The 15,123-nt window shown below is 33.6% G+C and overlaps 1 protein-coding gene across 1 annotated transcript in view; it reads right to left on the reverse strand.

Annotated features, from left to right (window-relative positions):
- Nucleotides 1-11,393, reverse strand: part of PIG-Z (phosphatidylinositol glycan anchor biosynthesis class Z) — a 52,339-nt gene extending 40,946 nt beyond the window's left edge. Inside the window, exons 1-2 of the mRNA XM_072522960.1 lie at nucleotides 11,190-11,393; nucleotides 3,199-4,138 (exon numbers count right to left, since the gene is read on the reverse strand). Coding sequence (XP_072379061.1) covers nucleotides 3,199-4,138; nucleotides 11,190-11,319 — 1,070 coding nt within the window. The 5' untranslated portion in view covers nucleotides 11,320-11,393. The remainder of the gene's footprint in view (nucleotides 1-3,198; nucleotides 4,139-11,189) is intronic.
- Nucleotides 11,394-15,123: the final 3,730 nt, after the last annotated feature.

The following is a 15,123-nucleotide window of genomic DNA, read 5'->3' on the forward strand; positions in this document are numbered from 1 at the left end:
TTTGCCCTGAGTGGTGCATCATTACCGGATTTAAAAATTATAGCACTGGAATATATGAGCACGAAACAATTACCTACGGTTGTATAAAAGACTATCATTATTGTTTCAACTAAAGCATAATTCAATCATCGATGTATAAATTTGAGAGCATAGTCGAACTAAACAATAACATGAAGAAAAATACTATAAAAAAAAGTAAAATATATCAAAAACTCATTCGATAGCTTATTTATATTTATCAATTTTCTTTTGTAAACACACTCTTTGGGAAATAAAGATCATTATAAAGTCATTAGGAGAAGCGAATCAGTTTTCATCCCCATTGTCCGCGCAAAGCAAACATGTCTCTTTGTCGATTTGGGTACTGGTCATTAGACCAAAAACGTGTTCAAGTAAAACTTGTGGTGTTAAATGTATTGAACTATCATCTAAACTTAAAAAATGGTGACAGCTTGAATATTACTTTGGAAAAAGTTTCGAAAATGTGCAGTGTGAGTTTTCGCAAAATTTATGACATCCGCGAAGAGGCCCAGCAAGGCGAACTGAAACCGGTACAAAAAAGGAAGACAAACAGTTTCCAGTCCAATTCACGTGAGAATATTTACGATGAGGGAGTTAAATCTTGAATAAGGAAAATGGTCCGTGATTATAACAACAACCGTCGACTAGATAATGAACAGAGTTAAGGATGATGAAAATCTATCAGCTTTTTCAAAAACCACATTTCGTAGGCTACTACATGCCATGGGTTTTGAATATGGTAAAAGAAGTCGAGATTCAATAATGATGGAAAGAAAAGATATCATATCCTGGAGACATAAGTACCTTTGACCAATAAAAACATTGAGGAAGAAGGATAATGCAAACCCAATTTATACCGATGAGTCTTGGACTAACGTCGGTGTAGAACGGTTGATAAAAGAAGTTTACCAACGCGTATTTTAAAGAGCAGTGGCATAAGTATGTAAACCACGTCATGAAAGTAGAAGAAAAAATGCTTGCGGTGGATAATTTGCAAAAAGAATTGAACCGGTTATAATTAATATAGGAGATGATTCAGAGGATGAGGATGATTTAGATATGGATTGTGATTAGTATTAATTAACGGGAAATATCTCAGATTTAATGCTCATTTGTTTTTTTAGTACTGTACGTACAGTACATTTCAGTTATGATCTTCTTGTGTAATTTATGTCACCACTGTGACACCGACATGAGCGGTATCGCTGCGCGCCGTAAGACCAACACTGCATTCTAACTGTGTGGCTTCTACTATAGATATATATATATATATATATATATATATATATATATATATATATATATATATATATATATATATATATATATATATATATATATATATATATATATATATATATATATATATATATCTATATATATATATATACCTATATATATACATATACATATATATATATATATATATATATATATATATATATACATATATATATATATATATATATATATATATATATATATATATATATTGTTATTTGTATTGTTTGTGAATGATGAGCAATGAGTGTTTTTTAATAATATATATATATATATATATATATATATATATATATATATATATATATACATACATAGGGTTTTTATCGCGTTCTCAAAGAATTAGTTTGTAAGCACTTTTTGAAATTATCTTTATTATATCTATTATGAAACACACATATATATCTAATATAACCAATGTAAAATTTAAAATAAACTATCTTTAAATTAAAATTCTTATGAAACTAATTAAATTATATAGACAATGTAAATTTTAAACAAACTATCTTTAAAATTGAAATTCTTATGACACTAACTAAATTATATTAACAAAATTTTGTACCTTTCTGTCACTGAATGCCTAAATGAACTGTTTTCCACTATATAGATTTTAATCACCACTCAATGTCTTCGTTCTCAGCTTCGGTTATCCTTGTTTTTGTGAAATTACTTTTTCCAATTATCAGCTTCCACCAATTTAAAATATTTTTCTTCTTAACTGCATTTATATTTATTCTTCTTTTTAATACACTAATATCCAATCACCAAATATATTATATAATTTTGTTTCTACTAATCTCCAACCATAATATAATTTTTAATTTCTTCCAATCATATTTTCTTTATTCTGTTTCTTCATCTTCATTGAACTTACTATATTGAACATTTCACCAACTGACTGACTGTATTCTATCTTGAACTATATTGAAAATAGGACTGACTAACTTTATACTGTAACTGTCTGACTTCTTACTAACTCTATCTAACTTTCTTACTAACTGACTGGCCATTTTGAATCCAAATCACCGAGTATTTATACCTTTTCAATCTTACAGAACCATCTGGCAAGAAATCATATTCGATTTGTTCCATTTCCTACATATCTGAATTTTCTGGAATAGTCTATTTCGCAAACAGGCCATCTTCCGTGATCTAGAGAATTCTTTACTCTTCTATCGAGAATCTTATCGACATGGCTGTTCAAATCAGAATATAAACTTATATGTAAATTAAACACCTTAATTAATAAACTACACTACTTCACATCCGTAACTATATGTAAACTAAACATTTTAAACTAACACATAACCCTATTTCACATTCGCAAATTATTAATTTCTGTAACTGTCATTTATTCCGAGTAGGTATATTTGGTTGCCTAATCACATGGCTCACTTAAATATATTTACAATATTATAATTATTAAAATAAAACTTTTTACACTTATTATATGCTAATTTCTTAAGAATACCCTCATATAAATAATTTTTATAAAATTCTCTAGTATATAACTTATTAAAATAACCAAATATTTTTTATATCTAACATTATCTAGTGTGTAACTTATATTAAACACCAATCATCTCAATATATATATATATATATATATATATATATATATATATATATATATATATATATAATATATACCTATATATATTACTATATAATATACTATTATTTATATACTACTATATACACGGGGGGATTAAACGTTGGTATAGATATACGGAATGGTTGTGCTTTTGCTGGTAAGAGAAAACCATATATATATATATATATATATATATATATATATATATATATATACATATTCAAGATTTTATTACTACTTTTCTACCTCAATTGCGCACAGTTTCTTTTGAAATTTTAAGTTGAAAACAAAGCTATACTTACAAATACAGATATTGTCCCACGGCAAAGACACCACAAAGTCCCAATACATTAAAAAGCAATGGTATATTCACCAAAGCGTGCAAAAACCTTGGATGCAACCCATGTATCGCCAAGTTTTTCAAATTAGTGTTATATCTTAAAAAATTTAAAGGTGTAAAAACAAAATTGTTGAGTGATACAGTCATCATTCCAATTTCACCCCAAGTAAGGTAGCCATAATATAAGGAATCTATAAAAATATTAAACAAAAAGGAGGGAATGGTACATAGAGCAAAGACTAGAAGTCTAGAATAAAACGTTACTGGAGATACTGATTTACTGCCTATTCCCCTGTACAACCAGAAGAATATCGGTATCACTGAGAAAGCTAAAAATGTAGGTCTATTAAAGAAACCAAATACGGTTATAGTACTGATAATAAAACAGCTTCTGTATGAATCAGAGGTTAAATAAAGGCGTAACTTATGGAACTTTGCTTTATCTACAGTAGTTTTACTGTTATCATATCTAAAATTTAAATATTCTTTTTTCCTTAATAGAGTATTATTAAATATTAAGCTTTCACATACAAAATACAATAACAGAGAAAATAGCACCAATTCTATAGTATTAGAAAATGTTCTAGTACCATATACTATCATCACATATGAGCTAGCTAATATTATTAATCGAGATTTGTATTTCTCGTTATTATTCAAGCAAAGTTTGTACAAACAATAGTCAACAAGGAAAGAACAAACACACATTATTATTCTGGGCACAATGAGCAGCATGTAAGGAGTTAGCAGCGCTTGGTTTAAGTATTGCTTGCTGAGGGCATTGAAATTTCGCATTAATCCATACGATATACCTATAGTAAAGTATGGTATTGTCATACTCCGAATAGGAGTTGTTACATTGAACTCCCAAGGTGGACTGCATTGTACATCGAAAATTTTACCTACAATAACACAGAAGCAATAAGCGTAGCGATACATACACATTATTAGCAAAAACAATACAAACTATAATAAGTAATAATATCAACACCATAAACTACCTTGGTCATTTTTTATGACGTGTAAACAATGTCCTTGCCATTATCAGGTTTAAATTTTGGATGATAATTTATCACGATGCCATAAATTAAACAAAGTCAAGATTTGAATTCTAACAGTGCATTATAGTATTTACTTAACTATTCAATCACAAATTAAACCCTTTATTTTGTAATCTCACATTAATCTTAACTTCCTAATTTCGTTGTATATAATTGTAATAGAATCTATAATATCATTTAATTACGAGAATATTCACCTTCCCAACACAAAACAGATTTGATTTTTAGATTTTTAGTTGAATGAAAACCATACCAAAACTTAAGAGCGTAGGCGCAAAATGTCGGGCCAATGCTTTTTAAATGTATTCATTTTTTTCGAATCCTGAGAAAACTAATAAATATTTTTGAAAAATTTAAACGCAGAATGAAAGATTGCATTATTACTGAGGGCCGAAAGTCCCTTAGAATAAACAAAAAGTTTTTTGAATGAGATATTTGAAATTAAAAATCACACTAAATTTTCTCTTCTTTTTCACCCCTGTAACTTATTAAACTAAACATTATAGAAGTTTTCAGGGACTTTTGGCTCTCAGTAATAATGTAATCTTTCATTCTGTGTTTGAATTTTTCAAAAATACTTATTAGTTTTCTCAGGATTCGAAAAAAATGAATGCATTTAAAAAGCATTGGCCCGAAATTTTGCGCCTACGCTCTTAAGCACATAGTATACCGAAAACCAACGCACACGGGCCGTTACTTGAGCTGAGCAAATCGAATTACCACCCTAGACAAAATAGAGGAGTCATAAAAACATTAACATGCAACCGGAATATGTGAAACTGAATATTTGTAACCGCAATATCACCAATAACTAGAACCAAAAGCTTTCTTCGAATTTGTACATATTTTCAGACACGTTGAGATTATTAATGTCGAATCATCATCATCTTTGGCTCGACAATCCTCTGTGGATCGTGTCCTGCTCCAAAATTCGTCATTCTGCTCGATTTCTGGCGATGTGTTGCCATCTTCTGATTTTTACTACGCCTAAGTCGGCCTTAACTCCATCCAACCACTTAATTAGCGGTCAGCCTGTGATTTTTCTTCTTTTTTTCGAGATCGTGTTGTCAGGCATTTGTATTATATGTCCAGTCCGTCTAAGCAGCTGTGTTTTAATAAACGTTACGACGTCTGGTTTTGTTAAAGAGTTGATATAATGCTAAGTTATATATCTTTTGCTCCACTGCCCTCGATCGTTTATAGCTCCAAATATTTTGCGAAGTATTTACGCTCGAATATTTCCAAAAGTCTTTCATCCTTCTGTGCTCGGCCCATGTTTCTGTCCCATATGTGAAGACCGGCCTCAGCAATGTTTTGTATATAATAATTTTAGTTCTGCTTTGAATGTTTCTGGAGTAGAACTGTTTTTGGAGTCCATAGTATGTCCCATTTGTAAGGTTTATTCGTCTTTTAATTTCTTCGCTTGTTTTGTTGGTAATAGTCAACAGCGAGCCGAGATATGTGACGCTGTCAACACGTTCAAAGATATGAATTCCAAAAACTGTTTCCCGTTCCTCGTTTGGTATAGATCCTTGTCTTCGTTGATGACTAAACCGACCTGTTTCGTCGCCGTTACCAAGGCACGAAATATTACTCAACATCTCGCTTACTACGCTCTATTATGTATATTATATATGAACCTATTATAAGTAGTATCTAATTCGCATGTCTCGGACTGAATGTAGAAGAAAATATCAAAGAGAAACTGACCCGATAAATAAACGCAGAGACGAACTAGCATACATCGCTAGCAGAAGAAGATATAAAGACACCATAAAACAAACAAAAAAGACAGCAATTAGGCAGTACCTGACAAATCACGACCCCGACAACCCCTGGAACCTAGGGTATAAAATAATAAAGAAAAAAGAAGACAGCAACAGTACACTAAACACTATCAGAAAACCAGACGGAACATACACAACAAACAGAGACGACACAATAAAATATCTCCACACTAAATACTTCCCACACGATAACGAAGATGACGACAACGAAACACACAAAGCACTGAGGGAAAAAGAATACACATACGACACCGAAAACGACACAAAATTTACACAAGAAGAAATAAATAACACCATTCGCGACATGAAAAACAAGAAAGCCACAGCGACAGACGGGCTCAGCAAAGAGCTAATTGAGTTACTACACAACATAAAACCAGAACTACTGACGGAACTATATAACGAATGCTTACAGACTGGTGAATTCCCGGAGTGCTGGAAGAAGGCGGACATGGTCTGGCTACCCAAAAAAGACGGGGGCAAAAGACCGATCTGCCTCCTTCCGACACTAGGGAAAATACTAGACAAACTTACGGCCAAAAGACTAACACATTACTTGGAGACAGAACAAAAACTTAACACAAACCAATTTGGTTTTAGACAAGGCCACACGACAATCGACGCGATAAACCAAATCACAGACAAAATCAATTACAACAAAAAACACAAATTCCATACACTTATAATAACACTGGACTTACAGAACGCTTTTAACTCGGCATGGACACCGGCCATAACAAGCAGTTTATATGAAGCACGTACACCACAGAACATCCTCAAACTTTGCACAAACTTTCTCAAAAACCGAACTATCAAGACAGAACACATACAAAATAAGACAGAAAAAGGTTGCCCGCAGGGGTCGAGCCTGGGTCCCATACTTTGGATCCTCCTCATGGAATCCTGGTTCGACGCCATCGAGCAAACAAACGTGACAACAGAATACGACATAATACAGGCTTTTGCGGACGACCAGATAATCCTGCTAACTGGGAAATCTCTAGGCCAAATAGAACATAAATGGGCACAAATATGGACGGCATGTGAAAAATGGGCTGAGTCTTACAAACTGTCATACAACAGTAGTAAGACTGAAGCTCTGTTCATCCCGCATAAACCAATCAGGGCCCCCCGAGTCAGAATCAAAGATGATTTAATAACACCGTCAGCAAACCTAAAATACTTAGGACTGACCATAGTCACGGGCCTTCCATGGTTGGACCATGTCAAGTTGAACAGACAAAACACAGCCGACATTGGTCACAAGCTCTTCATAATAGCAGGAAAAGACTGCGGCCGCAAAGCACAGACACTCAAGGCCATCTACGAAGGCGCGATAAAACCCATGCTCCTATACGGAGCAGAGATCTGGGGAAAAAGAGCGACAGACAGTAGAATCGCTAAACAATTGGCCGCCGCAGAAAGACCATTTCTGCGAGCGATCACGAGGGCATACAACACCGCCCCCACATCGGCCCTCCATGTACTCGCCGGAACGACTCCGCTAAGCGTAGATGCCTTGGCAGCACACCTAACCTACACGGAAAACAAAAACACAATAGACACACACAAAATCAGAACCATAGAGACACCACACCCGACAGCACGCATTATACAAAAACTTCATGACACTACAACACCGGACATAAGGGCGTTCGCAGATGCGAGCGTCAAAAACATAGATGACAACACCAGTAAAACAATAGGTACCAATATAGAATCAACCCAGACCAACGTTAAAACAAATTACAGAATCGACACCACTGGAAACATAAATGCCTTAGAAACCCTGGCACTACACATAAACAATGAAAACATTACACAAAACATACTGGAACACCAAAACAAAACAATAACCTTTTACACAGACTCACAAATAGTGTTACAACAACTCCAGGACGGAAACAACAGAAATAAAACGATCATAAAAGTAAAAAAGAACCTAGAAATACTCACAAAACACAACATACTCTACACTGTTGCAAAAACAAATAAGAACGAACCAGGCCATAAAATTGCACACAATACAAAACTAAATAAATGGCAACAATACTGGAACAACGCAACAACAGGACGCAAAACATACAACATAATACAACAGGTGAAACTGACAGAACCAAAATTTAACTGGAAAACCACACAACTTCTCACGGGACACGGACATACACAGGAATATTACAATAGATTTAACTTAAGAAACACCAACGGGAACTGTACAAATTACAACACACTAGAAGACCAGCAACACATAATAAACGACTGCACACTGCCACAGAGAATTACAGTAAGACAGATCCTGACAAATAAACTAACACAAGTACACATGACATATCCACCAACGAACATCGACACCACAAACAAGGAAATAGTACAATGGATAAATGACTGGGGAGAACAAATGATATTAGACGACGAAGAAGCCGACCAATAAAACCATGGACACACATCCACATATCCCATAACCAACACAACACATAATAAAACACACACAACCTACACACACACACACACACACACACACACACACACACTCACATACACACGAACACATACACAATTACCTCCATACACAAATTGCCCTTGCCCCGGGACCACTAATAAAAAGTGACCCCCGCGATCAGTGACTCACACGAGCAAGTGCCATGTATGTTCTCCATGTATTGTTATGTTTTCTTGGCGCTGTTGTGCTTTTGTAATTACCATAAATTGTGTCTTTTTTGTGTTTAGGGGAAGTCCGTTTTCTTCACTGACTTCTACCACTCTGTCAACCATTTGCTGTAAATCCTCAAGACATTCCGCTAATAAAATAGTGTCGTCGGCAAACCGTATATTATTGATTGGTCGGCCATTTACTTTTATTCCCATAGTTAGTTCTTCTAACGCTTCCTGGATTATTTCCTCTGAATACAAATTGAACAAAGAAGGAGAGAGGACACAGCCCTGCCTGACGCCCCTCTCAATCTGTATTTCATTTGAAAAGACATTGTTCTCTTTTACCACAGCGATCTGATTATAATAGATAGCACTAATGATCCTGATGTCTCTCATATCTAAGTTTTTCTTTTCAAGTAATTTGATAAGACGGTTATGTCTGACCTTATCGAAGGCTTTGTTGTAATCCAAGAAACACATATATACTGGCTGATTAACATCCATGCACCTTTGCACAAGTACATTCACAGCGAACAGGGCTTCCCTCGTTCCCAGTGCATTTCTAAATCCAAATTTTGTGTCACTTATGTCCTGCTCAAGTTTGTTGTGTATTCTCTGGTGTATAATTTTTAAAAAAAATTTGAGCGTGTGACTCATCCATCTCCATCCTTACAACTCCCCATTGTTGGCTTAAACTCTTTTGTCATTTTGTTCAGATTTCTACAGAACTTTCAAGTTTCCTTTTGATTTTGTAATGATGTGATTTTGTTTCATTCTATGCTTTCTAACAGCTTCTTCTCAAATTGCCTGTTTTTTCTTCTATGTAATCTTTTTTCTCCTTTTCTTAGGGTTCGGTATTCAAACTTTGCTCTTTTTGTGCATTCTGATCTTAAGGTATGCTATATTTTTGTTGTCTATTGCTTCTTGGAACTCCTTATCAACGCAATATTTATCATTATCTGCATTGATTACCATAATGCATTCAATACAGTAAAGTATGACAAGCTGATGAAGATATTATCAATTATTGGAACAAACCCCTGTGATCTATGTGTGAGAATTATTAGCCATCTTTACTGGAATCAAACATTATCTATCAATACACAGGCAGGAGCATCTGATGATATAAAAATTAAATTTGGGGTCCAACATGGGATATATACTATCACTCCTGCTTTTCCACATATACTCTGAGGAAATCTTTCAAGGATCAATAGAGAATATTGAAGCCAGAATTCCAATTAACAGAAAATGTATTAATAACATCATATGCAGATGATACAGCTGTATTTGCCGACAGTTATGAAGCCCTCCAGGAGTTAATGAATAGGATCACAGAAGTAAGTCATATAGATATGGACTTTCACGAAACATTAAGAAAACATAATGTATAATGATCTCTAAGAAGGAATAGCAATTTAGACAAATCAGTGTGAATGGTCAATGAATAGAAAGAGTTCCCTAGAAACTAAATGTAGGATAGAGAAAGCAAGTACTGCATTTCAAGATATAGCTCAGCTATTCAAATATCATAATTTATCAATACCCATAAAAATCATGTTACTACTGTATTATATCTTCCCTATATTGTTGTATAGAGTTAAGTCGTGGACTCTCACAGATGCAACCTGCAAGAAAATTGAGGCTTTCGAAATGTGGTTTTATTATTAAATCCTAAAGATATCTTATACTGACCACATAACTAATCAGAATGTTTTATTAAGAATGCAAAGAGAAAAAGAGCTGTTAACCACAATAAAACAGATACAATAGAAAACCTTGGTCACATCATGTGGTACAGCGAAAGATATGAATTGCTGTAGTTAACTAATTTTACAGGAAAAGTAAAAGGAAAATGATTCCCAGGAAGGTGAGAGATGTAAGTGGTATAAGTATATGTAAGTGACACAACAACCACAAATGTTTTCAGAGCAGCAGGAGCAGACAGATTGCCATGATGGTCGCCAACATTTGAAACAGGTAAGCACTATGAAAAGAATACATTTTGGTTTCACTTCAATGCATTTTTTTTTCTCAGTGATGTATCCAGTGCATAAAAGTAATTATTAACTACAGGTATTTCTATAGTATGTCCTATTACTTTATCTTAGTTCTGTTAATTCTTGGTCCTCTGTACTTGCTTTAGAAATTGAAAAATAAGTTAACAATATTTTAGACTCCTTAATAACTGCATCAAGTTTGAGATTTTATATATTTTTCAGCTAAGACCAACAAAAATTTAGCATTTTTCTTATCTCTAATGAGCGAACAGTCATTGCAATTATTTGCTTACTGATTACAGGACCCACTCTTTTAATATTTAGTATTGATCAACATTAGATTAGAGATAACCAGGTAAATTATTAGCAATAATGACAAGTTGAATGACTCATTAATTATGAATTTGCATTAGAAGTTTGATAATTTTTAATCTAAAAAAATAGTAACCTTACCTGCTAAGACTTCTACAGATTGAAAATATTCATCGGGATGGATATATCCTGTTTGGGGTAGTAAAACTAATAATATCCTAACGATAATTTGTAAAATATATAGAGTATTCCGCTTGTCCTTTTTCTTCATTTTACTATGTTTTGTTTACATTTCGGTGTTATTTTTATGTAACATAACCTCTCTAAGCAATGAGTAATCGGTTGTAATTGTAATTCAAATTGTCTAAATTAGGGCGTTAATTTAATGTTTGGTGATAAACCCATTGTATTGTTTTTAATTTAATTGTTTATTTTAGTGACTCCATGTCCAAAGTCACATTTTCTTCTTAAAATGTAAACGCTACCGTATATCAATTCCCCCAGATATCAACTTTTCATAGCCAACAAACTTTTAGCTAGAAATCCCTTTTGTGGTATTTGAACTTTTAGCCAAAAGCTGGTATTAATAGTTATATTCGTGTGACTTAATGTAGGTAAGTGGATCATTATTGTGCTACAGCCAAACGGCCTCGACCTTTTCAAACCTTCTGTTCCATGTTTGAATTTTCCAGTTCCAGTTGGCATAACCGATCTTCTCACTATCCTATGTTACCCTGTCTATCCACCTCATCTTTGGTCACACAAACACCATCCTGATACTCAACTCGATCAGGCTCAAGCAGACCTGATCCAACAACTGGAACAACGCATGGTACCATTGTACCATGGGAACAACCAAAAGAGAAATAGGAAGAATACCATCACCCCCTCCCCCACCCCAAAAAAGCGTCGCTAACACAAACTAACGTTCCCCCTGTTGGTGAACTGTGCTAGCAGTTGAACAAAACAACAAAATGAACTACTGAAGTGGTCGGAGAGCCGAGTTAAATATAGTTGATCCCAATAATATGCGACCCTATGGTCCTTACTCACCCGCTTCGTCGGGAAAGAGGCGAATGAAGCAGCTATCAGGACTCATCTAGGGAAACAAAATAGACCTTAAGACAGAAGAGTGATTGTTGAAAAATCTAAAGATCGAGGATGCGCAAATCCTAGTCTACACGATTGACGAGGTCTCCTACAAAGAATTGAGGGCTGCTCAAGATATCCTTAAAAACCTCAGAGGCCTCGATGGCTCCAATCGAAGTCCTGCAGGCGAACATAAGGCAGCTTCGGAACAACTTACTATTGCTAAGAGACGGTTCGATGCATCTTTGATTCGAGAGCCCTGGGTTGACAAGAAGACAATAAAGGGGCAAGTATGAAAGAGATAGTTCTCAGATCAGCATACCTCCCATATGATGATCTCGAACAACCACCAACAAGGAAGTTGGAACAGTTAGTGAGTGACTGTAAGTGAGCTGGGCCAGTACACAAACCAATGAAAGAGATAAGAAAACTGGCGTGTGGCAAAAGAAGTGGTAAATCAGAAGGACTGGCGTAGATACCAAAAGAATGGAGGCAGTTATATTTTTAAAAATTTTGCCATAATTGCTACTAGTGCCCTAAGGATGTTAATTATGACCTAAACACGTAATATTAATTGGTCAGTGTCCGTGATTTTATCCTTCATGCCACTCGAAAGTTTGTTAGTTTTCACGATAAGGAACTTGCAAAAAGAAAGGCATAACCGCAGGTCAGGAAAATGAAAAATTTTTCCTTAGAAAAGTTGCGAAAATTTTTCAACTTTGGTCCGCAATTTTATCCAGTATAAATCAAAGAAGAACATATTAATAATTATAAAATAGTCATCATCTTTAATTTCATAAGGGTCAGTAAAAGTTTTCATAGATAAAATTATTGGAAGAGTTGTTGAAAAATTTGGATGTTGTTCCACGCTTTTATTTCTTATGCTAGGTACTTTGTATATACATAGGAAACTTAATTTTAAGCTTATATGAAAATAGGCATAAGTGCCACAAGGGATCTTCAAGCTAAAAATATATTTTAAGTTGCCGAACAATTTTATTTAAATGAGACCATTTTCTCGCTCATACTTTTCAAGTGTACTTAAAAACATTAATATACGAGTATATCTGTATGAAGCTTGACGTAAGTCTCAATAGTGACTATCATATTAAAGTTACTAAAATAATCTAGGAACCAAGGGAGTGTTGAGTGTTGAGTATGCACTTTTATGCCCTTCGGTACCGTTTTTTTGTTTTTTGAGCGCGTAGAATCGATTTTTAGAGGGTACCAAGCTAAAAACCCGTCGGATAATTTGTTATTAACAATTTAATTGTTTAAATGATTGTATCTCCTAGAATATCAGAGATATTTGATTTTGCCAAAATGAAAATTGTTTCTTTTGAAAAAATTAACAAAACGGCGTTTGGTAACCTTAGCTCCAATTGTTAGAACTGCAGTTGTAACAACTTTCATGAAAAACAATTGCAAAATCGGTATTCAAAGGGGGTTTTCCAAGTATAACTGAGCTTTAATATGTGCGACTAACTTTTAAAATACTCTAATTTTATAGCTAATTGTTTTAACGTTAAAATTAACTTTGCAAAATTACTTTATCTTCTCTGTCTCTCTATCAAACTTTATTAATAAAAAAGTTATAACTATTAAACATTAAAAATGCAATAAAAAGTTGCGAAGTATTTTGTTGATAGATTATATTATATATGTATATAGTTTAAGAGATTTAAACAAAATTAAGTTAATTTTTGACCAAGATATGGAACTTTTAATAACGCGCTCTGAGGCGCACGGTCAGCTCACAGCAAATAAAACCCAATATAGGTATACGTAAAATCCATGTAGATTCAGAGATTCCCATTACTTTATCATTATAAATAAAAAAGTTTATAGTTAAAATTTTCGTTAGAGTAGTCAATTAATTTGTTTACAAGAGTTTTAAACAAAATTGAGCCATAAACGTTCGGCTGTTTGGTTAATAGAAGTTATAGAACAATTAAAAACGAACATTTTAAGCTTTGATAAATATTTTTATGTTAATTTTTTTGGAGGTATTAAAAGTTCCATATCTCGGTTAAAAATGAACATAGAAACATTTACCCAACCTTAAACTAGTCTTTTTAAGTTGTTCTATAAATGTATTTAGCCAGATTTTCAAATTTTATAGCTTAATTTTGTTAAATCAATTCGCAACTTTTTAACAGTTAAAAGTTATAACAATGTTCAATTGTTATAACTTTTTTAATCACGGGTTGGCTACCAACGACCAGTATACTGGACTCACGGGTATCTAATGAGAGCCGACGTCTAGTTAACTAGACGCCTATTTAATGTTAAATATATGTGTTTCTGTGGAATCGGTGGAATCTATACGGTGGAATCTAGCACTATATTACAGATTTTGAAACGAACCCTGGCCTACGATTTGGGCTAGAAATATTTTAGGTAAACGATATTTTCGGCCTTGAGTTTTCAATATGTACCGTCAAGTTTTTCAAGCACTTGAAAATTGCTTGCAGACTGTATTATGCCTCATGTACATTATAAATCAATGAAAATAAGTATGAATTTTGTTGTGTGAACATGCCAGGGTAAGTACTTTTATTCGGTTTATTTGCAGCTTCCTTATCGTGAAAAATTAACAAAGTGGCAATGTTTAGGTTTAATTAATACCTGTAGGGCACCAGTAACCCCTATTCAAAAATTTTTAAAAATAGAATCAATATTCCTCTATCGATTCATAAAATGGCATAAGGGATAAAATCGTGGAACCAAACAAATTTTTTTTAATAAGAAAAATTCGATTTTCAGAAAAACGCATCCTGGTTCAACTTTAATATCCTTTTTTCTGCTTATCTTATATGAAATTTTCACTACACAAAAAGACACAAGAGATAAAATCGTGGATTACCTTCGTATTGAAATCCAACGGTCTATAAGTAGATTCATATGCCGCTAAAGCAAAAATCATTGCCATTATCCCAAATCAGACCATCTGACTGGAAAGGGTTTAAAGAAAAGTAAACCGAGC

Source organism: Diabrotica undecimpunctata, chromosome 2 (assembly GCF_040954645.1).
Source record: "Diabrotica undecimpunctata isolate CICGRU chromosome 2, icDiaUnde3, whole genome shotgun sequence".
Lineage (NCBI taxonomy): Eukaryota > Metazoa > Arthropoda > Insecta > Coleoptera > Chrysomelidae > Diabrotica > Diabrotica undecimpunctata.